General features: G+C 41.9%; 1 protein-coding gene across 1 annotated transcript; it reads right to left on the bottom strand.

Annotated features, from left to right (window-relative positions):
- Positions 1-270: 270 nt before the first annotated feature.
- Positions 271-22287, bottom strand: MAN2B1 (mannosidase alpha class 2B member 1). Its single transcript, XM_032209141.1, has 24 exons — positions 22090-22287; positions 15710-15812; positions 14491-14664; positions 14034-14227; positions 13713-13845; positions 12122-12264; positions 11621-11737; positions 11245-11327; positions 10049-10169; positions 9882-9960; positions 9169-9278; positions 8452-8559; positions 8099-8215; positions 7126-7338; positions 6725-6822; positions 6443-6560; positions 4711-4829; positions 4527-4628; positions 3886-3973; positions 3583-3663; positions 2583-2798; positions 1909-2058; positions 1359-1461; positions 271-804 (listed from the first exon to the last, which is right to left on the bottom strand). The coding sequence occupies exons 1-24, from the start codon at positions 22210-22212 to the stop codon at positions 704-706; spliced, it is 2994 nt and encodes a 997-aa protein (XP_032065032.1). The 5' UTR covers positions 22213-22287; the 3' UTR covers positions 271-703.
- Between the last annotated feature and the right edge of the window lie 3330 nt (positions 22288-25617).

Raw genomic sequence — 25617 nt, 5'->3', positions numbered from 1 at the left:
TTGAGTTTGTTGGTTTATTTATTATCCCACCTGTATTATTTTTTATAAATAATGCAAGGCAACAAACATCTAATATTCCTTCTTCCTATTTGTCCATAACAACAACCCTGTGAGGAAGGTGGACAGTGGGACTGACTGACCCAAAATCACTTAGCTTTCATTCATGCCCAAGCTGAAGCTAGGACTCACAGTCACCTGGCTTCTAGTTTGGTGCCTTAATTGCTTTCCAACTTTTAACAGGAAGAAATACAGAGGCAATATGCAAAATAGTTATATGTATTTAAGAGATTTATTAGAAAGATGATAGTACTTAAGGCAGTCCAAATATTTAGCACTTTCAAAACCCTCTGTAAGGACGGTCAATTCTTGTTTCTTATGGATGTGCTTTGAGGACATGAAGGCTGGACCGGTGTGGTCTTTTAACAGTGATCTCGTTTTTCATTTGTAAAAAAAAAAAATCAGGACAATTTCTGAAGATAGTCCTACTACCCATACCATCTGGCATTAAAAGCAGCTGAAGGGCATCCTCTGTTCGCAGAACAAGACAATGCCTGCTTAGAGAGGAACCACTTCCTCTCTCTTGTGCAGGTTCCTGGGGGAAGGAGGGGGGGAAGGCTCCAGTGTCCTGCGGTTCCTTGAGACAATACTTCTCGGACTAAAAGGCAGGCTAAATTCTTCCTTACATCTCTTGCGTTGGCCTGCCTTAGTACCTGATCTGTACCAAGAAGGTTCGGATCTGCATGGGAAATAATTCAATGTGTGCTGGGTCTAGGACAGTCCCTGATCGTCGTTCCGCTGCCATCCCTGTGGATAGGAGGAGGATGAGAAACAGTGGTAGAATATCATTGTGACATTTAGAAGGAACAAGAAAGGCAACAGTTATTGAGAGACAATGGGATTTACAGTATTATTCCTGCCAAAAAAGGTCATTCCAAGAGCTGTAATTGTGGGAATTAGCTGATAGTTAATGGCCAACTCTTGCCCAGTCATACAAAATGCAGGCTTTGTGGGTAGGCTAGGGAGGCCACTTGGGCTCTGGAAAAGCTGCCAGACATAAATTTTGAAGCAAGGTAGCCTATGTAAGACTAATTGCAGGTTATATAAAGATATCTTAGAGCAGGTCCCTTGGAGTAGCTTTCAGTGCAACTCAATTACGCTTATTACATTATGACAAAAAATGAATGAAAGTACCAGTTTCCTTGATGCAATAGAGCAGGATATATATCAAACTGGCAGCCTCTGGGCCATTGTGTCACGTCACGAAGCGTCACAAGACGGCAACATGACGCGGTGAGTTTGACACCCCTGCAATAGAGACTACTGTAGGGACAGATCTGCAATTCCGCTTCAACCCTCACCTTGAGTTGATTGCCAGGTGAGTCTGCTCACATTCTCCCGCTTCTGGTTTGCCGACAAGTTCACCTCTTGCACAGAGATGATGTTGAAGGAAGAGAACAAATTCTGACCAAGTGGAAAAAACAGACTAAGAATCTAGATTGGGATGTTGGTTCCAGTTGACACTCAATGCTAGACTCATTCTGATCAGGTTCTCTTCATCCTCCTGACACACCCAACTAAATCCTGTTTTTCAGTTCTGCTCTTCAACTAGCATAATCTCAAACTTCTCTCCAGTATATATCCTGCGTGCCCCATAAATCTAATTAAAAAAGTGAGATACTAGCAAGGAAAACTGGGCGATGGAAAACACAAGCAATTGTGACTATTATTTGCAGGATGGAGATACTAATGCTTCCCTACCTGATAGGTTTGGTGAAATTCAGTTAAAAAGCTAAGTACAGGATACTGAAGTTTAAGAAATTACCCACTTTGATGGTAGTTTAGTCCAGCTAAATGACAGAGAACAGTTCATGCCTTTACTGATTTGATTCTCTCTAATAAGAAACCTACCAGCAAGTTAATGGCAACAGGCAAGGAGCCATTGACTGCCTCCCCATATTCAAACTGGTGCTCTAGACGGATGAGAACAGCATCAGGCTCCCACTGGGCCAATGTCAGCAAGTGTACATTCAAAGGAAGGGCATGCCGGAGAGCAGAGAACTGTGGATTGAGAGAGAAAGTATTGGACTAACAAACCTATTGTCCGATTACTATCCCTGAAAAGCCACAATGTTGGATAATGTAACTGACCTATAAAATATAAACATTCAACACAAAAGGAATGCCACTGGATACTAAACAACCTGCAAATTATGAAAAGCAAGAAAGGATAATCAGTTTAAAAAGTTAAACTTACATTTAAAAACTAATGGAGCTTTGGAATTTGGAAGGATGCAGGCAGCACCTGTCCAAAATTCTTTAAAACAGCCATGTATTTGCCTTAGATTGTGCAACCATACTTGGCAGCTGCCGCATAAGCCCTGGAAAAGGTGCCACTACTTTTAAACCGTTGCAGAAAAGTGCTAAGCTCAAATGTCCTCCTTGGAATGCTTTGCACTCCAAACCTCGCAAAATTAAAATAATCTTAGAAATACCATCTGTCATTTGTTTCAAAAATTTTTTGACTACTAATAAAGAAGACTTGGGGATATTTGAATACTGCTTGTCTTTTTTCTTTCCCTCACCTCTTTGACAATGTCATGACTATCTGGTGTCAGCACCACCTGTGGCGCCATGTACTCTTGCTGGGCCCACAGACGGTGCTTCTCGGCTGATGATTCCACTGTGTCTAAGAATACAAGGTGACGACCTCGCACCACTAGTCCATTGTGATATTCACCAAATTCCAGTAATGGCTCTTGTACACCCCGGTTGTCATCATGTAGCAGCCTTCGGTGTACCTGAAAGCAACACACACACACGAAAGTGGAAAGCAGAAGAATGACAAGACAAGCACTAGAATTCAATTTGTTAATGCCTGGTGCTGTGGGAGGGATACAGTATGTCTTTTGAAGATGCCGAAGAACAAGTAATTCCTAAAACGTAAGTAACTGACTACATCAACTCTTTTAACCACTAGTCTTGCTACAATTTCACATACAGGTTTTTCTTCTGGTTGAAGACTTCTCACTACTTTGGCTGCTGATTTCCTTTACCTCAATTTCCTAGTCTTATGTTCTTTCATGTATTGTAGGGGTATCAAATTCGATATCATTGAGGGCCACATCCGGGTTGTGTTTGACCTTGTTGGGGGGGGACTCAATGTTACTCATGTCAGGGGTGCCTGTGGTGGCCCAAGTGCTCTGCCAGTGAAAATGACACCCGAGCTCCGTTTTTGGCAGCAATGGCTTCCTGCAACCAGACAGACCTCGGGAGGGCCTTCCGCAGCCCTCCTGAGCTCCGTTTTCGCTGACAGAGACACTGGGCCTGTCCTTTGCTGTTTCTAGGGTGGCCCTGTGGGCCAGATCTAAGCACCACATGGGATGGCCTTGAATTTGACACCCCTGATCTATTGAAATGGATTCTTCTGCTTTTGGGACTAACATTTTAGATGAGGTGCTCAGCTTTTAGATGAGGTGCTCAGCTCAAGTATCAAGGAGAGAAGTTGGCTCCCACAGTTGTAACTGGAAGCAATTACAGAAAGTACTTGTTCCCTCTGTTGTTCTACCAACTTACTATGCTTACCATAAGTTCAAGAGAGCCGTCAGCAAGGCTACTGCCACCCTGTGAGCGATCTGTCAGCACTGTTAGCTGGGTCTTTTGGTCCTGAAACGGGGAAAAAAGGCAAAAAGGTTGCATGGTTCCATGCATGGACAAACCCCACTCTACAGAGATGCTGCAGAATTACAGGTGATCCCATCACTGAAGGATTCAACCTACATAAGACAAAAACCTACCCATATTATTCCATTATTATGCTTGTGTGGTCAGATAGTCCTATAGGGAGACCAAAAACAAGCAACGCTGCCAGGAACCATGGGATATTACCTTGATGTAGATACGAGTATTCACAGGGTAGTAGTTGCCTGCCACTGGCTCTGTCTGGCTCAGATTCCATGTGGCCCTGTAATCACGCCTTCTCAGGGAATGAAAGAGAGCAAATTAACTTCCAGATTTCCTTCATCTGGCTGAACTTTGCAAAAATCAAGGTGCACCCCCCTCCCCAGCTTTTATGAATGGAAGTGAGAGACAGTGAGGAAGATCACAGCAAAATGAACAAAAAGGGGGCTTAATAAGGCCATGATTGGTATTTTAGCTCCTACAAATTATCTTTGCAATTTTAGTTTGGCTTGTTGGATAAATTCAGCCATTGTTATGAGCCTTGCCCGGCCTAGGTGCTCTCCCCACCCATGGATTTCAACTTGTATAGGGTCATTGCTGAGAATTGGGAGAGTTGAAGTCCACAGACCCAAAGGGTGTCCAGAATGGAAAGCTACATTGCTCATACAGGATTGGACAGTAAATAAAGAAACAGTGAAGTCTAATATTTTGCTTAGGGTTACTGAATATGTTGTGGCCAAGCATTTCAAAACCAGAAATGTCCAGGTAACAGTTTGCACAATAAGTCGCTGTATAGCTCTGGCTGCAGGTCAAAGGACTGATGAATCTTCCAGTTCCTAACCCCATACCTCCTCTCCAGGATCTCACGCCCATTGGAGTCTGTGTAGAAATGGCCTCCAGTCTGCAGATTTGTCTCAAAGCGGCTGATTATCTCCTTGCCATACTGATCCCTAGGGCAAAGCATGGAAGCCAGAATCTTGTGGTAAAGGTCAACAAAGCTCTCCACCCTCCCAACCATGTTCTGATACTTACTGTATAGGAATGGGTCCCACTGTCCATTCCAGTTCAACATATGGCTGCCCAGCATAGAGGCGCACCACTTGGGAACACCAATTAGAGAAGTTCTGATACAGCTCTTGCACCACTTGAGTCTGCCAAAGAGAGACATAAGACTGCTATGATTCTCACTTGGCTTCAAAAGTATGGCTTCCCTTTTGGCAGTAGAAAGGCCCAAATGAGTTGAGAGCAGCTTCACACACAAAGAAATACTAGGCTTATTAAAGAGTGCTTACGGTTCCTTTAAACTCAAAGGCTTCAAATCATACAACAGATGCCACCTTCTGGCAATGAGAGGAGCTTTAAGAAAATATTTTAATAAGAAATCAGATTACTACTGTTAGACGCCTCAGCTCCTGAAAAATGAAAACTCTCCTTTCCGACTAATTAAAAAACAAAAGCTGGTTTTATATTAAGCTTTGGTGAACTCAATTCCTCCAGCAGAGGTGGCATTTGTTGGAAATGATAAAAGCATCAAAGGCCAAAAGCTCCCTCTGTGAGGGAGATGAGCAGTTCTTAAATATGAAAAAGAAATAAAAAATAAAAGCAATTCCCACAAGACTCCACTCATAAAAATGGACCCAGGCACAGCAAAAATTTAACCTCTTTTTTAAAACCCATAATATCGGGGCTAGCAACCCTTTGCCTGCCAAAAAGTACATTCTTTCAAGTGAAAACTGTTGAGAGCCCCACTCTGTCAAGAGGGGCAAATGAGACATCGGCCATTTTCCTTCTGGCATCCCCTTTTTCTCTTCTTAACATCTTGAGGTAGGACCGCACTGAGCGCTGATCAGATTAGACTGCAGATAGTGCAAAAATCAACAAAAGGCTCTCTAATGTAAACAAGCATACATCTGTGTTCAAATCCCTCCAAATTGTAGTATTGCAGTAGTGGCAAATTATAGTATTGCCCTGCCTATAAAATGTTTCTGCCATCCCTTCAGTCTACGACAAATATTACTTTAGATTCTCAAACAAGGTAGCTTTTGCAGGAGCAACGGTACGGCAATCCTTGCAAAGCTTTAGCATGAAGAAGCCAAGTTTTGCTTACAGAATATGATGCCTACCGGTTTATGTTGTGTTATTTAGCTTATTAGGAACTCAGGTTAGCAAAATTAATATTAGCAAATTGATATAGCTGCCTATCTCCCAGAATCTGGCTTATGAAATCTGGCTTTATGGAATATAGTTTGAAAATACAAATAATCCATTGGAGGCTATATGTTGAGAGTTATAAGTCTTTTATGACTGCCATCCCTGCTCTTCAGGGATGGGGAATCTAATTTATCTGGAGAAGTTGTTCTAGTAATTGTGCTCTTTCCACTAAGCAAGTAACTAGGTAACTTTGTTTTTTTTATGTTGCTCCATTGCAACTGGCTTTGAGTGGCAAGCACTAAAAAATGCAATAATGGTACAACCCATCGAGGGCAAGTCTGAATTTATCACTCCCCAACCAATCCATTAATCTTTATTACAGTCACAGACCAGCTCAAATATTCTATCAGAGCTACATTTCTATAGTTCTACAGAAACTCAGTAGAGGCAGCTACTTCACAGCAGTGGTTGATGGTAGCTCCTATGATAAATACCAACCACAGAATCAATGCAGGTCAAAACTCTTGGGGATGGGATCCTCAGCAGGACTTAACCTCCTGGGTCACTGGGCACACAGATCAATTTGAAGCAGATGACTCTGAATGTTTCCTACCTTTATTTGATATACACCAACTTTCTGGGCAATGGGGAAAGCCTTGGAGGTGTCAGGACGGAAGATGTAGGCTCCAGACGCCTGTGAATATGATGCATCTCCAACACTGGCATTATACCTGGAGAAGTCAGCCAAGAGAAGGACATGAAGACCAAGAACTCATTAACTAATCCCAGCAGAGGATAAGGAATGCCAAGCCATCCTAAAAATGCATCTACCACTAGCCACCATAGGAAGCAAAGCAGACATTCACTTGTCCAAGCACAAAGTAATCTGACCCACCAGAGGAAGCTTTGGAAAAGCGGTAAGGAGATGTTCTTGTCCAAATTTCGTATCTCCTTCATCAGTCCTGTGTTGGGGTCAAATAGAACTTGCAGATGCTGGAGCAGAAACATACCAAAAATACTATATCAGAGGCACCATCAAGAACAGCTGTTTGGATTTTTAGTCTGAATGGCAACAAATGAGGATCCAGGAAGTTCATTTTCAAAAACTTTTTTTTTGCCACTTTCTTATCTCTAGAATAGGAACATTTTGAGCATCTCTTTTTATTCACTATCTAATATTTGACAAGATAATTTTTGGTATCTCTCTTGATTTTACTTTAAGAACTGTTTCAGCCTCACTTCCCTAGTGCAGGAAAAATACACTAACCAAATGAAAAAGGGAAGATCAGCATGTACCTCATTCTCAATCAACGGTGTAAAATGGGCTCCAGCCTGCTGAGGACGCAGTCTTTTCAGCAGCTTGGGACGTGCTGAATCCCTGCCAGACAACCGGGAAATGGAATAGGTTCTGTAGCCTAATGGTGGGAGAGATGCCTGGAATACCAGTTCATTGATGGCACTGCCTCGGTTATGCCGCACGGCACGGGTGAAACTTGATACAGGGATAAGCTGGCAAGGAAAAAGTAAGATTGGGTTTTTTATAAGATAAATTGATAAGAAATTGATTATCAACAATTCAGGGTTAACCCAGCAGAATAAACCCTCCCACTCACCCCAACCTTGTTCAGAGCAGAATAATTTGGCATGCATTTCCTTTCACTCCCTGGAGCAACAGGAGCCTGGATCTCTCAAGGATATTACAGGACTTTCTCCAAGGCTTTAATTTACACAAAGATAGATTAACACTTTAACCAGCAGAGAAGAGTATGCAGGCAAGACTTTTGTCTAACCCATAAAAATTAATATTCTCAATTGATGTTAGTTTTGTAGGCGCTTCTAACACAAATATAGCACTCTGCGCAACTGCAATATCAGCGCATTGTCCCCAATAATCTGAGTCCTCATTTTACTGACCTTGGAAGGATGAAAGACTGAATCAACCTTGAGGCGATCAGAATCGAATTCCTGCCAGTGGGCAGAGTTTGCCTGTAATACTGCATTCTAACCACTGCACCACCAGGGCTTGTTGATAAACATTTTAACAAATCAGGGCTAGTTGTGTAACCATTTTAACAGGTAAATGACTAAGACACTAAAGACACTGTGATGATGAGCAAGCCGTTGGGTCATAAATACTTTCTTGTGGAGCCTTAAAGAGTTTCACTAATTGACCTTCGTTAGTGGCTTCCATGCAACACCTGGGGATTAGGAGGATGGCCCACCGGAATTCACAGTAATGCCTAAAGCTCTCCAAACCAACACCTCTTACCTCATTCAAAATATTCTGACCGTCAGGAGCTACAACCGAATAATGGCTTCCGTTTACAGGCAGTCGGACATTCCAATCCACAGAACGGGCCAGAGGGTTATAGATGATCACTCTGAACTGCAAAGATAGTGAAGAAATATGTTGAGCAAAGGAAGACATAACAGCAGATGCCAAGGAGCCTGGTTATTTAACAGAACATATATACCATTATATAACTTATATACCATCCCAATTTATTAACTCCATGCTCTCTAGAACCCAAGCAGAGTCCTTAAGGCTGAGCAGTGACCTGGGAAGCTCCAGATTTCAAGTCTTGCACAAAATGAAAGATGAGAAAATGGATGGTCCCTTACAGCTGGGGTAGCTTCGGTTAATGGGCAGGCACTGATGTTGAGGTAGGTGCAATAGATGAAGTTTTCTGTGCTGCCAAGAAGATTGGCAAGGGCATTATTCATCACAATCTGCCAAGACAGGGGGGAAAAAAACAGCAGTTAAGTTCTCTACTCCCGCCAGAAAGTTGTGAGTGTATAAGAAGCACCACTGGGGGAGAATCAGTGAAGGTCTTACGCAAAGTCTTGGATTCAAAGCCACTTCAAGAGTAAAGCAAACATTGACAAGAAGAAAACTAAAAGTGGCTTTCGCATTTCCCTCTAGGTCATCATGGGCAAAGTTAAGCAACAAAAACCAAGTAAATGTCCACTGCCAAAAATAGCTCTGATATCTCAGAAATATGCCCCCTTTGGAATCAATTGCATATAGGAAGATCTCATGACAAGATTACAGGATAGACGAACATGAAAGAAAAGAGGAAGATTCCTTTAAGCAACATTCGGTGGCTATCACAATAAAGGGAATGCAGTCTGGCTATGTATATATGCCCCAAATCAGTCAAAGGATCTCAGCCCTTGCTGTTACGACATGTGAAAATCAAGAAACATTTTTACAGCCAGAGAAAGTGCTTTTACTTCTTTTTGTATCATGTTGTCCAAGAGCTGCAGTGATGCTTGTGCCCATACATACGTGGTGGGAGAGAAATAGGGGGGGGGGGTGTTGCTGGTTCATGCACAAACCTGGCAGGTATCCCAACCAATAGACAACTGTTTGGCATAGTCATTGGTCACATGCTGCTTTGCTGTGCCACTCACTGCATCATGATGCTGAGCGACTGCCATAGCTTGGCCTATAAGAAAAAGACCACAGGTATCACATAGTAAAACAATGGGGTCCCTAGAGGCTATAGACATGGTGGCTCAGTGGCTAAGACGTTGAACATGTCAATTAGAAAGGTTGGCAGTTCGAATCCTTAGCTCCGCATAACAGAGTGAACTCCTGTTACTTGTCCCAGCTTCTGCCAACCTAGTAGTTCAAAAGCACGTGAAAAATGCAAGTAGAAAAATAGGAACTACCTTTGGTGAGAAGGTAACAGCACTCTGTGCACTTTTGGCATTAAATCATGCCGGCCACATGACCATGGAGATGTCTTCGGACAGAGCTGGCTCTTCAGCTTTGAAATGGAGATGGGCACCGCCCCCTAGAGTTGGGAATGACTAGCACATACAGTATGTGCAAGGGGAACCTTTACCTTTACCTTTAGAGTATTGGTGCTGTCTGAATGGCCATTGTTTTTATTCTTGGCTTCTACCTCTAACCAAGGTGCCATTGGCCATAACATCTCTTCCTAATTGATCTGATGGTTCTCATGGCAACTGCCACCATAGTCACTCTCTTAATAAAATCTCAAGGTGAAAGCCCCAGTCAACTCTCAAGGAGCACACATACATACGCAGCACAGAACTATTAGCGTTGCCGTAAGGCCCGAAATTTGCTTTTGTGCCAACTAGCACTTCCAACTGGTTGCAGATCTGCAAACAAAACAAAACAAAACCACTGAATCAGAGAACCACAAACCACCAGGATACATTTTATTTAGAAAACATGAAGGCTACCAACTTGAAGGAAGTTGTTACTGAGGCGTTCATAGCGTTTAAAAGCTGGTCGGCTGGTGAAGTAGCCTGTCCAGAACTGATGGGGACCATCGGCATATGGGAAGAAGTCATCGTATTTTATAGACCTGTTCAAAATAAGATCAGTTAACCAAAATCCATTTTTGGATGTGGAATGTCAACCTTCTCCTAGTTTCAAAATGATGTACAATGACAATAAAGGCCATACTATACTAAACAAGCAGCAACATCACCTGAGTGAAATCCATCTTCACTGATGTATTTTTTTATCTTGATACTTAAGACAGAAAAAAGTTTGAAAGACATAATGTGTTTCTTAGTATTATTTTTCCCTTTTGTGATATGGAAATTAATAATTATTAGGATGACATTGGATGGGTAAATAAAATTATATGGATGTAGAAACTGATTTTACTCTCTTTCAAGTGTACACTGTGGAACTAGAAGGATTTTTTAAAACCAAGCCAAAGATATGCAGATTAACCCAGATCTAGAGTAAAAGTAGGCAACTTTTACCTTTCAAATATTTTAAGATTTCAATTATTATTCCCTAAATCCAAAAGCATTGCCATTAGCAGAAGCTACTTTGGTAAACTGTGATCCTAAATCAAAGGGAGGTTATGCTACCTGTCCTTAATCTAACTTCTAGCTCTGTAGGGAAGATTCAATCTGTGACAAAGGATTTCCACTTCTCGATTATTTCATGACAGTTGCAGGAAAATGAGTCTTTCTTCACCCCGCCCCCCTTGTAAATGCCTGAAGTAGGGACAAACCAAGAGTTTGCCTTCAAGGGGACTACTAAACTTTCCTGCTGTTTTGTCAGAAGTGCTATGATTTCACAGTTCCAACATGGCCAAGGCAAAGAGGAAGCATAATAGATCAGGAGATGGATAGATCAAGCATGACAGTTCACAAGAAACAAAGGAGGTTGAATGAAACTAAGCAGAAATGCCTCTCAGATGCTAAGGCTGCCTGCTGGGCCCATCAAACATCTGCTTTTACCACTTAGCAATCCCAGGTTCTTTTGCTAACATTGAGAGGATAGCTTAAAGGAAGGATCCAAATTAAGCACCTGCTCAGGCAAGAGAGTGGCAAAGACAGCACCTCTGAAAACAATCCTACTGCAATGAACAGCTCTGAATACTAGCCAGCCTACTAGCCAGCCTGTCTCAGTCCTCTCACCATGTCATGTTGGCTTTGTTCAGCTCCCAAAGATAGCAGCTTGGAGTTGAGTAGAATACATTGACATGGCTGCCCTTCAGTTGCTGGAAGATCATATTCCAAGGAAAGAAACATGTTTATTTGCATTTCCTCTTGGCAAATTTATCAACCCCCTCCCTCAAAAATTCTGGGCATCTTTTCGTATGCCTCTCTGTGAACTACATCAACCAGAGACAGAAACTAGTGTGATTCCAACTTGTGCCACAAAATCCCTCAGAAGGCCTGATTCTCTTGTATTCCTTCCCATCTAAATTAGTGGAGCCTCAAACTCTGAGGCCTCGTGTTGGGTAAAGTATCTCTTTCCAAAAAGACAGGCCGATACTCCACCCCAGGGTACCTGTGCATTAACATGATAGATCAACTTGTCCATGTTCTTGTACCACAGCAGGGCGTTCTCATACTGGAAATCAGATCCCATTGTCATGACAATATGGTTTGTGCGATAGTGTTTGGCCTGAAGAGAACATTGAAAAGTAGTAAGCAGGTCTATTTGTCACATAACCACTCCCCTCCTATCCCCAGGAATATTGTTAGTAACATATGCAACAAGCAGATGATGCTCAAACGCGTCTAGTGCCTAAGAATCTAGGGGAAAAATTCATTATTACACATGAGATGAGGAGGAAACAAGGAATGGCAGATAGCTTAAGGTTTCCTAGTGAGCTTATAGTAGTCATTTGATCTAGTGGAAATACTTTGATTCAGCATTCAGTACTTTGCTATAATATATGGCCACTTCTCAATTGATAACATCTTTAGAAATGATCAAGAGGTCACATGTAGCTTAGTTTTACTCCCAAATATGGATATCTTCCCTGATATCACCCCTTGTTTTCACCTGGACAGCTGCAGTTCCCAGAAAATAGGCCACTATATTTTCCACATTGTTCTCATCACTGTCATCGTCCACGATAGGATTGTCAGAGCAGATCTGATCCCAGCAGAGAGACATAGGGGGGTTATAACCATTTGGCAGGATACCTATCAAGAGACAGGAGAAATGAGAGGGGAAAGTTACATTCCAAGAATCAATTTCCATGCCCCAATTGTTAAAAACACAATAACGAGGCAGCAAAGGACCAATATTCTACACCAACTTGATTTCCTTCAGATGAGTGAGACTGTACTGCTATAAGCCTAGGCCAGCATGACCCACAATCAGTGGTTACAGCTGATGCAGTCCCATGCTTTTGATGAACCCCTCTTCCATCTACCAACAGTTGGAAAAGAAATCAGATCCTATGGGAAAATTTCAACACAGCACATCTGGAATGCTTCAGTTTGGTGAATACAGCTATCATGTGCGGGATGTGAAAAAGTACATCTCCATTTTTTTTCAACATAGTTCAACATAAATATATTTGAACTTCATTTCACCAAGACTGATATATAAAGGGAATGTAAAATAATGAATATGTACTACAATATTTATGCGTTGTAGTCCATTTTGTAATAAACATAATTTCGAATGTGGAAAAAATAAGTACGCCCATAATTTTATCAAAACTCCAAATTTCTAAACTTAGAACCATATCCATCAGATGAGGTGCAAATGATCAGAGCATTGTTAGAGAGGATCTGGGAGGAACCTGCTTTATTTAAACCTCAGATATTTAGACTGATTTGCTCTTTGCTGTTGAAGCGCATGATCCAACTAGATTTTGAGCAAAACAGCACTCAGAGGCCTTTGGAAAAAAGATTAGAGATGCCTATAAGGGATTTTAAAAGATCACCAACCAATTGAACATCTACCATTCCATTATCCAGAAGATCATCAAGAAGTGAAGACTGCCTACAACTGTCCACTTGCTGAGATCCTAGTTCTTCAGATGGTTCAGCGCAAGAGCAGAATGAAAGGCACAGATAGAAGTTAAGAACCCCAGAAGTTTATCACATGACCAACAGACCAGAACCTCTGGTCAAACAAGATAAAAGTTTTGGCCATATAATCAGAAGATATATTTGGTAAAAAAAACAAAGACAGCAGTTCAGCATGGGGCATATACTTATATGTCTTACTTTTTCACATGTCTATATGCATTTCTTCCATATAGATGATCTGCCCTTCAAAAACTGATGCAACCCAGGCAATAATACAGACGTAGGAGTCATGCTAACCTATGCTCAGGTCCATTAGGACATATATAAAATTGACACTGTCAATTCACACACAGTTCTGTTACTTGGGCCACTGAAATTAATGTATGTGCCCTGGTAGGCAACCAAGTCCTCGGCCAAAATTTAAGGCCAATTCCCAAATGCCCATCAATTGTTGCCTTGTGAGCAAAAATATCTGCAGAGCACCAGGTTGTTGATGGTATTAGTCATCATTTGCTGTTTCTTAATTGAATGGGCAGCTAATTACATTGGCAAGGTTGCAACTTAAGTCTTCTACATTTCCAGATCTCTTCCAGGTCAACCATGCTCACCAGTGAAGAGATCAGCCGCAGGTGGATCCAAGTTTCTGCTTGCACGCCACAACTGCTCCATTTCACGCAGTGACTCCCGGTGGGATTTATCCTGGTAATCAATACGGCCCAAGAAGAAACCATCATAGCCCATCTGAGGAAAATGGCAAGTGAGGGAATATAAGTAACCTGAACTTGGAGAAGGGGATATTAAATGAACTGGGAGATCCCAACACATAGGATAATTGATAATTTACAGAGGTCTTACATATCCACAAACTTGGAATGAAAGGGGAGTGGATAAGAGTTACAAATTCTGGCAACTGTAGAAGTTTGCAAGACCTGAGCAAAGAGAGAAGCCTGCTCCCGACTGTGCCCAAAAGGATCAATGTGCCAGGCTACGCGGGGTCGGGCACATTCTCCAAACGTCTCTTTCAGGAACTGGAGCCCGAGACTCATCTGATCAATGACAGCACTGTAATGCACTGATGCCTCATCGTTCATGCACCAACCACCGTTCACGAACTCCAGGCGGCCTATCAAGGAGTGAGAAACACAGAAAGAAAAACAGAAATGATCAAAATATGGCAGAACTAGAAACCTACACTGCAAAGCAGCAGAAGCTTTCAGCTGGTCATTGTATCGGTATAATCCCCAGGGGTGGGGTGGGGATCCTCTGCTGTTCCCTTGAGTTCCCTGCTTCTGCCCAAGACATCCTTCTCGTGATATATGGGCCCATGTCACATGTGACTCGGGGAAGTCAACAATTGATTGAACAAGTGCAGTCCCTCTTGCTCACCTTCTGCAACCAGCTGCCGCACAGCCTGGCGCATAGCTTCTGTTTGCAGCCCCCACCAGCGAGCAAAGAATACCACTTCCACATAGATGAACCGCTTGCTGGGGTCAGCCAGCAGTTGAGGAATGACAGAGTCAAGGATGTACTGCACCCCGGCATGTTGGATGTCATTGCGTACTGCAAGGCAAGAAGCAGAGGAAGGCTGGGTCTTCACTTGTCATAATCACAGGTCTACAGTATTTCCCGTTTCTGAAAGAAAGCCTGGCTTCATTGCACCTGCACCCACCATCAGCCACAAAGCCACCTTCCTGGCCTTGTGCTGCTTTGCCGTCCCAATCAACACAATAACTGGCCTTGCTGGCTGGCAATGAGAATTTCATGAAAATACAAAGACATGACCTTCAGAAAAGCTGCTAAATATTCCCACCTGGGACTTTGTACATTACCACTACTTGTGTCTAAAGGACAATATGTGTCATTGGAAACTTTCTGTTTCCATGACTCTGTTCTTTCCTTGGAAGGCAGAGTCAAAAGCTCACCCACACAGGATGCTGCAGTCTGGAGGAGCCAAGGCCTCAGTGATTTTGCTGAAAGATAATGCGTGTCAAGGAAAGGGAAACTGGGAAATAGAGCTGGGCAGGAGACTGCAGCAGAGAGCCAGCGGCTCTGGCTGCCCTTATAGCTAAAAGCAGAAGGCCCTCCTGGTTAAAAAATGCCCCTCAATCATGAATTCTCCACATAGTCTTGGAGATGCTCCTGATTTTTGAACCTTGGTCTCCCGATGTCTATTAAGAAAAGAGTGCTGTAAAAGATTAAATAGAAAACAGTATACAAAACAATGAGAGTTGCTATCTGCTAGGAATTACTTTTATTTTTTAAGGCAGCTTCTTTCATACCAGTATTTTCTTCAAACACAGAATTAAGACATCTCATAATGTCTACTACCTTTTACAGCAGCTCATGAATGGGAACTGAAGACCAAAATATCTGAAGATCTTCAGTTCCTTTAGGATCATTTGCTTACTTTAAACAGGGAAGGCAATTTGAAGATGCAATTTTTACTGGATTTGATCAGCAGTTACAACTTCAGCACCAAATTCCAAGGCACAGCAGGAAAGGCTGGCACTAACTTAAACCACAAAACCTTCTTTTCCTTTCCAGGGCTTTGCTGGATCTTGCTACAAGGCTCCTCCTGCTAGTTCATATGGCAGCTTCAACTCACCTCCAAAGAAGTACTGGTCCACTGTCTTCAGCCAACCCACATCGTCATGCGTGTGAGGGATAAGGTGAACATTGAGCATGTCAGGTTTCGTCACTGGGCAGGACTAATAAGAGGAAGGGAAAAACAAGAAACATTTGATCTGAAAGGAGGATGTGAAACCCTGCAAGACCGTGCCCCTCCCCAAGGAAGCAGTCATAAAAACTAAATAGTAAAGATGCATTTGAGTTGAGCTCAATTCCTGGTCACTGCATCCATAAGGTTCCTGTGGCAAAAGGAAAGAAGTAATTGATCACTGCCATATTTTATGATGCTCTTTGGACTTCCCAACCTAGGCAACAGTTCTAGTATTCCCAAGGGAGGGGGAGGCCCACCCAAGAATGAATCAGGACCTTTGGAGGTCCAGTCGGTTGCCTGGAGTTGAAGTATATTCAGTATACTGCTGAAGTTCAGTCTGTATAGCGGTAGAATAAAATCATCACTTGCTGGAAGAACCACTACCAAATTTAGGGCTGAGGGAAATATTACAGTTTGCTAAGTATGTTTCACCACCTACCAATAGCTGGCTAAATATTCCAATAAAATATAAAAGGCTGGCTCACAATTGCTGGGACCAGGGCACTTTGCTGGGTGTTTCTAAGCCTAATTCAAAATATTTCCAGACAAGGAAAAACAAGAACTAATGTTATCATCTATTGTTTCAGCACAAGACTTTCATAATAATTAACAATACAGTAGTTACAAAGTAGATAGAGGATGCAGTGGGAAAAAACTGATAACATTTTCAAAATCATTAAATAACTCAGCAAACCTGAAACATTGTGTCTTCAATTTTTTTTAAAGTACTGTACAGTACTCCTGAATGTACCCTGTTTCCCTGAAAACCTCCCCGCATAATAAGCCCAATCAGGCTTTTGAGTGCATGCGCTAAAATAAGCCCTCCCCTGAAAATAAACCCTCCCCCGAAAATTTTGCAACACTGCAGCATCCATGAGGTGACCACGCTCGCTGCGTCCTGCACCACAAAAATAATAAGACCTCCCCGAAGATAAGGCCATTTAATGTTGTATGGCTCCGGTTATGCACAGTATATATGTGACTGTATGAAAATGAAAAATGGAAAATAAAAACATTTTAACAAGAAAAGAAAACCTTGTCTTATTTTCGGGAAAACACACTTGAATGCAAAGTTTGGAGAGCAGGAGAGATTTTAGGAGAATCTAAACCTGACACATCCAAATCCCAACTTCCACCTGCCCCAGACAGCAAATGGGGTTTGGGGGAAGAAGTTGCTTGGGGATAGTGGGTATATATGGGAACAAAAAATACAAATATCCTAAAGAGCAAAATGCTTCATACCCATTAACACCCCCTCCCCCAACTCGAAGAAGAAAAGCAGAAGCTACTTTCTAAATGGCTACAGAGACAAGATCCGAGTTCTCATTCTGCTATTATAATTTCAAACTTCTCCAGCTGGACTTGCCCAGCAGGCTTTATTAACCTATAAACAGGATTGGACACTTCATGGTTTACTGTATTATAGCAACCCAGCCAAGTCCCCCTCTAAACTATGGAATTTGTTTCTGACTTAAGTTATGCTCTTATTGTCCTAAATGGGAAATCATTTACTATTATTTTGGCTATTGTATTATGGCAAACTGTGGTGAGATTGGAAGATGAGACAAAGGAGAGTTGGTAGAGAAAGAAATTGGGATTTGGACAGAAAGAGTGGGGGTGGGGAGAGGAGATTCAACTGGACAGGCAGAAGACAGAGGAGAAAGCAGACAAACGAAACCTGTAGAAGTTATACCTCATCAGGGGAGTTGCTTCCTGGAGAGACTGCAAGTTGAGGGTTATGTGCCCTATGCAGGATGTCAATTGTTAAATCTTTCTCCATCCAGCTGTCTGCAGTAAAGATTTATTGAGGAGTAGTGGAGATGAGATGGCAACAGTATGGTGATAGAATAGATATTAGGATGCTCTGGTTAAAAGGAGAAAGATGAGACAGGTAACGGGAAGAAAAAAAACAGAAATAAGCAGGCATTGAAAGCAAAAAGGAATGAAGAGAAAGAAAGAAGCAGGGTTGAAGAAATGGAAATGTATAAATGGTACCAACCATAGAAGATACCAGGTGAGTTTCCCAGAGGAAGACTGCTTTCATTCCGACTTTGTCCTGGAGGTATTTGTAAAACTTTAGAGGAATGGAAGAGTTCCTGGAAAAGAGCTGAGAAAGAAGGAAGACTGGTCCTCCTCTGTGAGGGAAAGGCAGAGAGTAAAGAAGTGGTGGCAGAAAAGTTTGCAGCCAGGTGCTGGAAATTAAGAGGAAACAAGGACACAGTAAACTAGATGTGGGCACATTGAAAGGATGATATGTTGACTGGAAGAAGTCAATCAAAGGTTGTACAAGTGTTGGTATGAAGTTGGAAGAGTGAAGTGTGACTAAACATGAGGTATATTGCTGACACATCTAGGCTGGCTGGGAGAGGAGAGCTAAGAGGAACTTACATAGAGGAAAGGATAATTATAGGTAGGAGGAAGTGTGGTGGGAGAGAAGGCATAAAGCATTCAAAAGGAAAGGAGATTGAAATGTATTGCCAATTTTTACTTAAGACCATTCAATCCTAACTGATGTATAGGGCATCTGGACTGCTGGTGGCATTAGGCTTAAGCTGATCCTTCTGAAAGTTAAGTCTGTCTGCCACAAATCAAGCATTTTTTACAATTTGACCTAGGACGTATAATGTATCTGGATGAAGAAGAGGAAAAAAACTGCCCCAAATGTACTTGGCACAACTTATTTAATAATACACTGGACAGCCCCAAACAACATGGAGCCCAAAGAAAAGTAAGGCGCCCATTTATTGGTATTTCATCAATGCTTATAACGCTCTATTATGGTTGCTCAAGGTTTCCACTGCTTCAGCTGAAGACCACAAAATGTTATTAGATTTCCAGGGGCAATAAGGAAATGCAAACTCAAGACTTCCACAATGGCCTGTGCTGTTGCTGCTGAAATGCAACTTGGCCTTGACAAGAATACAGAGTTTGGCTGGAGTTAATTTCAGCTTTCCAAATCAGGTGCTCTCCAGATGGGATTGACCATAACTTCCAACATCCCCAGCCAGCATTAGTTATGCTGCTAGAGATTATGAGTGACTGAAATACAACCCGAGAGCATCAGATTGGGAAAGGTCAAGCTACCATAAAATTCCCATTGTGAACAATTTGCCAAAATGCCTTTTTATCTGTTGCACATGAGATTTTCCCAAGCAAGTGCCATCCTCAAGCTTGGTTGTGAATTCTGGAAATTGGAGTACTACCATGTTTCCCCAAAACTAAGACCCAGTATTCTTTTAGCCCCCAAAATAAGCACCAGGTCTTATTTTCAGGGGATGTCTTGCCCGCTTACCTTAGGACCACCGCAACCATGCACCCCATGCCCAGATACCTGCCACTGCCATGGCAGAACTCTGAGGCTCTTCGTGTTGGTGGAGCCACTTGTGGCAGGATGGCATGAGCCTTGTTGCGCTGCTGCTGCTGCTGGTGGCAGGATACTGCATGGTGTGTCGTGCCATTGCATGCAAGAGCAGTGGCACCAGTGCAACAAGCCTTGCAGTATCCTGCAGCAAGCAGCAGCACGAGCACTACAAGCCTTCTGGCATCTGGCTGCAGAAGCCGGGCAGCGATGTGACAGGTGTGGGGGAATGGGAGGCCTGGCTGTGGCAGTTCTAAGGTAAGTGTGTGTGGGGAGTGTGGGGCAACTCCATCCCCCCACCCAACCTGATTTTTACACCTGTGCTTCCCCCTACCTTGTACAACCAGATGAGGGATGGGGCTTAAGCAGGGCTTATTTTTAGGTGGGGCTTATTTTAGGCACAGGCGTGAAATTGGACTAGGGTAGGTTGTATTTTCAGGACACACGGTAACATACTAGAGATCATCAGATGGGAAAGTCTAGTTTATGACATCCTGTGCAGATGGTAGCAAAAGACCCAGGATGTGTCAAGGGCAGGAACATTAAAAATAGACAATCAGATGCAGGTGAACTCTAAGCCAGAATGCAGTAAATGAGCCAGGTGACCTTCAATAAAGCAGTTTCTCAGAACCTGGAGATTAGAAGGATTTGTTGCCTAGAATGAAATTGCCAGATCTACAGATTAAGAGAAGCATATGGAAACAGAAAAACAAAGCAGCAAAGTACTGGCCAGTTTTATTGAAAAACTGACTGCCTCTCCTTTTCTAAGGGATATCATCAGGGGTGATATTCAGCAGGTTCTGACAGGTTCTGGAGAACCGGTAGCAGAATTTTTGAGTAGTTCAGAGAACCAGCAAATACCACCTCTGGTTCTCCCCAGAGTGGGGTGGGAATGGAGATTTTGCAGTATCCTTCCCCTGCCATGCCCACCAAGCCACGCCCACAGAACCAGTAGTAAAAAAAAATTAATTTCACCACTGGATTATCATTCTTTGGTCCACTGAAATTTGCAACTCCTTCCACAAGTCACTGTGGTATAGCTATAGGGATCCTTAATCATCTAGACAATTTACATAATAAGGAAAGAATAAAGAGGTTAGCGGATTTCATCAGAAAAATTCTGGAAATAGAATTGGGAGACAATATCACGCCGCCACTTCTTTTTAGTCATGGCTGCATGCATGCATATCCTCCCCCAATCTCATTATTTACTGCCACAAAATATGACAATAGCTTCCAACATATATGGCACTGAAACGCAAACTTGTGGCGAAACTATGGGCTTTCCCTGTTTGCACCTATCTATAGACATGTGCCAAAGATTTTTTTTTAATGCCACGTCTCCATAATCTTGCTTTCTCTTCATCTCCCTTAGGAAACCTTGTCTCCCTTAGCTGAATGTAAAATCATTATCTTGGAGGGATGTTAGGTAACTATAGTCATTTGAATAAAGGAAAAAAAGGTGGAATAGGGATGGGCAATGAGATAGCCAATTTCAGGTCAGTATAGTTTTTATGTGACGTCAAGGCTGGATGGAGAGCACTTCAGTTCTGTTTTGAGGAAATGCTCTATATTCAAGAAAGGCACTGAATATTCAGAGATACCTTGCTGGAACGTTCAAGCTTTATTGAGGTAGGCTTTGTTGAGGACAGTTCCAAAAGGACAATTTGACAGCAAAATCTGAACCACACACTTCTGTCTACTTGAGAAAGAAAACAAATTTTGATATTCTCAATGAATTGTTATGCAAAAGGAAGGAACCCTAATGTTTTGAGCCACGATGGCGCAATGGTTAGAGTGCAGTACTGCAGGCTACTTCTGCTGATCACTGGGCTTATGAGTCATTCTGGCCCTATGGAGTTACCGGTATATCTTGCTTAAGCTTTAAGCTGACCTTTGACAAGACAAACACAGACTTCAACAAAAACAAGACAAACACAGACTTCAATGGATAATTAGAACTGCAGAAAAAACAATTGCTATCAAACTGCCTTCCATTGAGGACCTGTATACTGCATGAATCAAAAAAAGGGCTGTGAAAATATCTATAGACCCCTCACATTCTGGACATAAATTGTTTCAACTTCTGCCCTCAAAACAACACTCTAGGGCACTGCACACCAGAACAACTAGACACAAGGACAATTTTTCCTTGAATGCCATCACTCTGCTTAACAACCAATTCCCACAGCACTGTCAAATAATTTACTAAGACTATATTACTATTATTCTTCTCTTCCTTATTAGTATCTGTCTCTTCCAACTTATTACTATAACCATATTGCTTGTATCTTTCAATTTATTTCATTTTTATTTGTTTCCTAATACGATTTTATAGCTTATTAGTAACCTTGACTATCACTAAGTGTTGTATTTTTTTTATTCTTGATGAATGTATTTTATTCTCCTTATGTACACTGAGAGCATATACATCAAAGACAAATTCCTTGTGTGTCCAATCATACTTGGTCAATAAAGAATTCAATACAATGCAATGCAATTCAATTCTATTATTCTATTCTTTGTCAGTGCTTGTGGTTTCTGCTACTTGACTTCTTGTTGCCAAATCTTGTAATTTCCTATTACATGTTATTACATGTTTCTTCATCTCCCACACGTTGCACTGATGCATTCTTTCAAATTGTTATTCCTTCCTAATATGGGGGGTGTATTATACAGCTCTAATATACAGATCCTTAACTTTGAATTAATTCTTCTGTTGTGTCCTGCGGAAGATTACCGACTATTTCTCTGATCTTGCGCTCCATATCAGAGTCCCATCTTTTTATTCTAAATTATACCGAACCTTATCTATGCAGCTACCCACTATCCCACCCCATTATTTATCAGCTCAGACTTTTGACAACAGACTTTTAACCGATTTCCCCCGTTTCCACTGAATCTTTACCTGATAGCCGCATCTGACCGCAGATCCCCCCAGCACCGCTCCCCCAAGGAAAAACACCAAAGCTACGTGAAACCCCATCGTCCCGACTCCTTTCCAACAGCTCATCCTGACTGCGATGATCATATGACCAGAGCTCACGTGACATGCGGCTCAGTGCTTCCTATATGTCTCGCGGGTGGGGTGTGTGGCTAAAACTGAAACCAAAAGAAACCGCTTGGGGCGGGACTCCTTTGCCAGTTAGAATTTGCGTGCCATACGGGACTCGCCTGCCGGTTTTAATTGGCTGACGGACGCTAGGGGCGTCCGCTATTGTAACAGACAGCGCCGTTAGCTTATAAGCGTCAAGAAGGTGGAATGGGCGGATAGAAATTATCCTTTTTACGTAGGGAGGCGGGGAGATTCAAAAGGGGTCTCCGTCGTCGGCTCTGCGGGGCTTGTGAGGAGCTGGGAGAGCCGTACCTCAGCGCTCAAGTGGTTCCTTGAGCGGAATTGGCGGCCTTGGCCTTCGGAGCTCCGCTTTCAGACTCTCCTTTTCGGGCCCACCATTCCGGGACCTAGGAGCCGGTCTTGGCTGGGCCTACCTTGCTATGAAAATTCTCCCCCTCCCCTCACACGCACACATATGCCTTGCGCCCTTCTCTGTGCCCCGGGCACTCGCCAATTCTTTTTTAATAACCAGAAGGCCTGAGAGGGAGAGGGCTCTTCGTGGCTTTTTTCCCAGCCAGCCAGTCAGTTGAAGAAGCTCGGCTGCTATTTTGCTTCCCCCCTCCCCCATTCTTAGGGCAGGGGTCTCCAACCTTGGCCTCTTTGAGACTTGTGGACTTCAACTCCCAGAATTCCTCAACCAGCAAACCTTTGCCAGTTAAAATTTGCGTGCCGTATGGGATTACGGCAAAGCTGGCTGAGGAATTTTGGGAGTTGGAAGTTCACAAGTTTTCAAGTGGTCAAGGTTGGAGACCTCTGCTTTAGGGCTCTTGTTTTGCTTACCGACCTCTTCGCGACTGGATGGAAGGGCCTCTTCAGGCTCTAGCTCTTGCCTTTGAGAGGCCTGCTTGTTCCTGTGAAAGAGGTCCCGGCCACCGGTTAGTTATTCACTGCGTTTTAGGATTCCCACCCAACAATGGGATAATTCAGAAAGTTGTGGTTCAACTGAACATGAGCTTCAGCTTCTGGGCAGGCACAGACTTCTCATAAATTTGAGAGAAAATCTGCTAAACCTGGAATTTGATTGCATTTATGAGAGAAAAACGTATTTGTTGTGCAAGATGTGAGCTTAGAACTTGGCTCAGAGGAACTCAGAAATGAACATAGTTTGCTGTCCCGATGATCAGGCCAGAATCATCATGTGATAGACTTATGTCTGGCTAACGTCATTGGTTTCTTTGCCAAAATTAAGAAATCAATTAATACCCCAAACTGCCTTCACCCATGAGACCAGTGCCACATGATGAGAGTCTGCTAGTACCAAAGCCATCACAGAAATTGAGCCTAAACAAAAACAGATGAAAAAGTTGCAATGTACCAGCCAGGCAGAGAGTGACAATGACCCAGATTTTGAACTATGTATGTCTGATGAACCTCATAACAATCAGAATTAAATTACCTGTTCATGGACAGGTTTGTCAAAAATCAAAAGCATAATTACTGTGTTCAAGATTGCAAGGATGGTGTTTCCTATTGCCAGACTTTTCATATATTGAGAGAAAATGCTTGAAACCTGATTGATTGCATTTATGTGGAAGAAAATTGCATTCTGAATTTACAGAAAGATGGCTAGCCCAGGATATTGCCTTAAGAGTGGGAGAATATTGATGTTAGATCTGCTGCATGAGACAGAAAAGTATTGGTTTGGCGATGAATGAAAAGTTATAAAGAAATAGCATTGAACTTCTAAAAGATAAATCGTGTGGTCAATGTTATGGCTGCCCTTTGACTTGCCATCACAGGAAATGGGGAATGTTTGGGGACATTTGAAAACTACTTTTGTAATAGCTTTTTTATTAACTGGCTTTTCATATCAATAATCAAAATTAAAAGTATCTTCTAGAAGTTCAATAATTTATTTACAAAGTATAATATATTCTTTGCATTGGCAGAATCTTAAAAGGAAAAAAAACTTCAATGAAACATTTTTATTTGAGCAGAGCACTAGACTGATGGCTATAACTTTAAACAAATGTTTTCCTGTTTTGCACAATTTTGGGGGGCTGTGCTTAGAGACTATTTTACTGATAAACACTTTAAAGATGTCTTGGCAGGTGGCAATGTCAGGTTCTGGGGAAATCAGGAGATTCAGGCAGTTCAAATGAGTATAAAGATTTATTGCAAGCTTAAGCTCTAGAAGAATCTGATCAAGTAATGGTCAAGGAAAACTGAGCGGGAGATAAAGGCATTCATGGTGGGCTGGACTTGGATCTCTTGCTGGTGCGCACTTGTAGGGCGTGTCAAATTTTTCAGCTTTCAATTTCCAAACATTAGGGGTGCTCAAAGGTGATGACATGCCTTAGGAATTGTAAAGATATTTTGGTTATTTTAATATAATTTGGATGTGTCTGGTAAGTAATTACATAAATATAACATTTTAACATTTTGCTTATTTCAGGGACTCGTGACTTATGATGTATTTGACCCCTCCCTCAGGCTCAGCTTGGTCATCTCCTACATCAGCAGAGTAATCCTACTTACTATCTGGATAGGAGATCTCTAGATAATTTCATAACTAGGCTAGAAATTTAAATTCCAGGACTAGAAATTTAAAGAAACTTAAAAAAGTATAATGACAAAGTATTGTTTTCAAGAAAATTATATGAAAAGTCCACAAAATCCAAAGGAGTTCAGCTTTACTTGACCAGAGATTAACTGGTTATGATTTCTGCTCTCGGAGAACCCATTTCACAGGTCCCTGTTTAGAATATTCCCTCTATCTGAGTACAGCATTTAGTGCTGTAAATGAAACAGTTATTTCTGTCATGTTCCATATTGATGGTTATACTTTTGTTACTCTCATTTTATAGTAACTAATTTGTATAATTAATTCAGAGCAATTTAGGTCAGTAACCTACATAATTTAAAGAATAGCAGGACGTGTTTTTATATATCTAATCCACTTAATATCTAATTACATTTGTCATGAAACTAAAAGTGACACTGAATACACTTTACTACAGGTATTTACAACCAGCTAGTTTTTGTTGTTCCTCATTTTTCACTATATAAAGTACATGAAAATAAGCTGCAATTCTATAGCTTATTGGATGAAAATCAAGATAGAATAATAGTTGAGAAGCAAACAAAAAAGTTTATCTTTCTAAATGTTAATGTTATGAAAATGAAAACATACAGGTTTCTTACTAAATTTACCCAAATGCATGGATCTAAAATTTAATACAATTCCTTGCCCCCCAACCTCCTCCATCTGATAGAAAAAAATTCTTTTTTTCCTATTCCCAGTTAATCTAAGATGACTCAAAGGAAATTATCTGGGGGAAATTCTTCCTTATTAACAATACTTCCTCATTAAGAGTATCT

Source organism: Thamnophis elegans, chromosome 2 (assembly GCF_009769535.1).
Source record: "Thamnophis elegans isolate rThaEle1 chromosome 2, rThaEle1.pri, whole genome shotgun sequence".
Classification (NCBI taxonomy): domain Eukaryota; kingdom Metazoa; phylum Chordata; class Lepidosauria; order Squamata; family Colubridae; genus Thamnophis; species Thamnophis elegans.
This window is presented reverse-complemented; position numbering and strand designations above follow the sequence as displayed.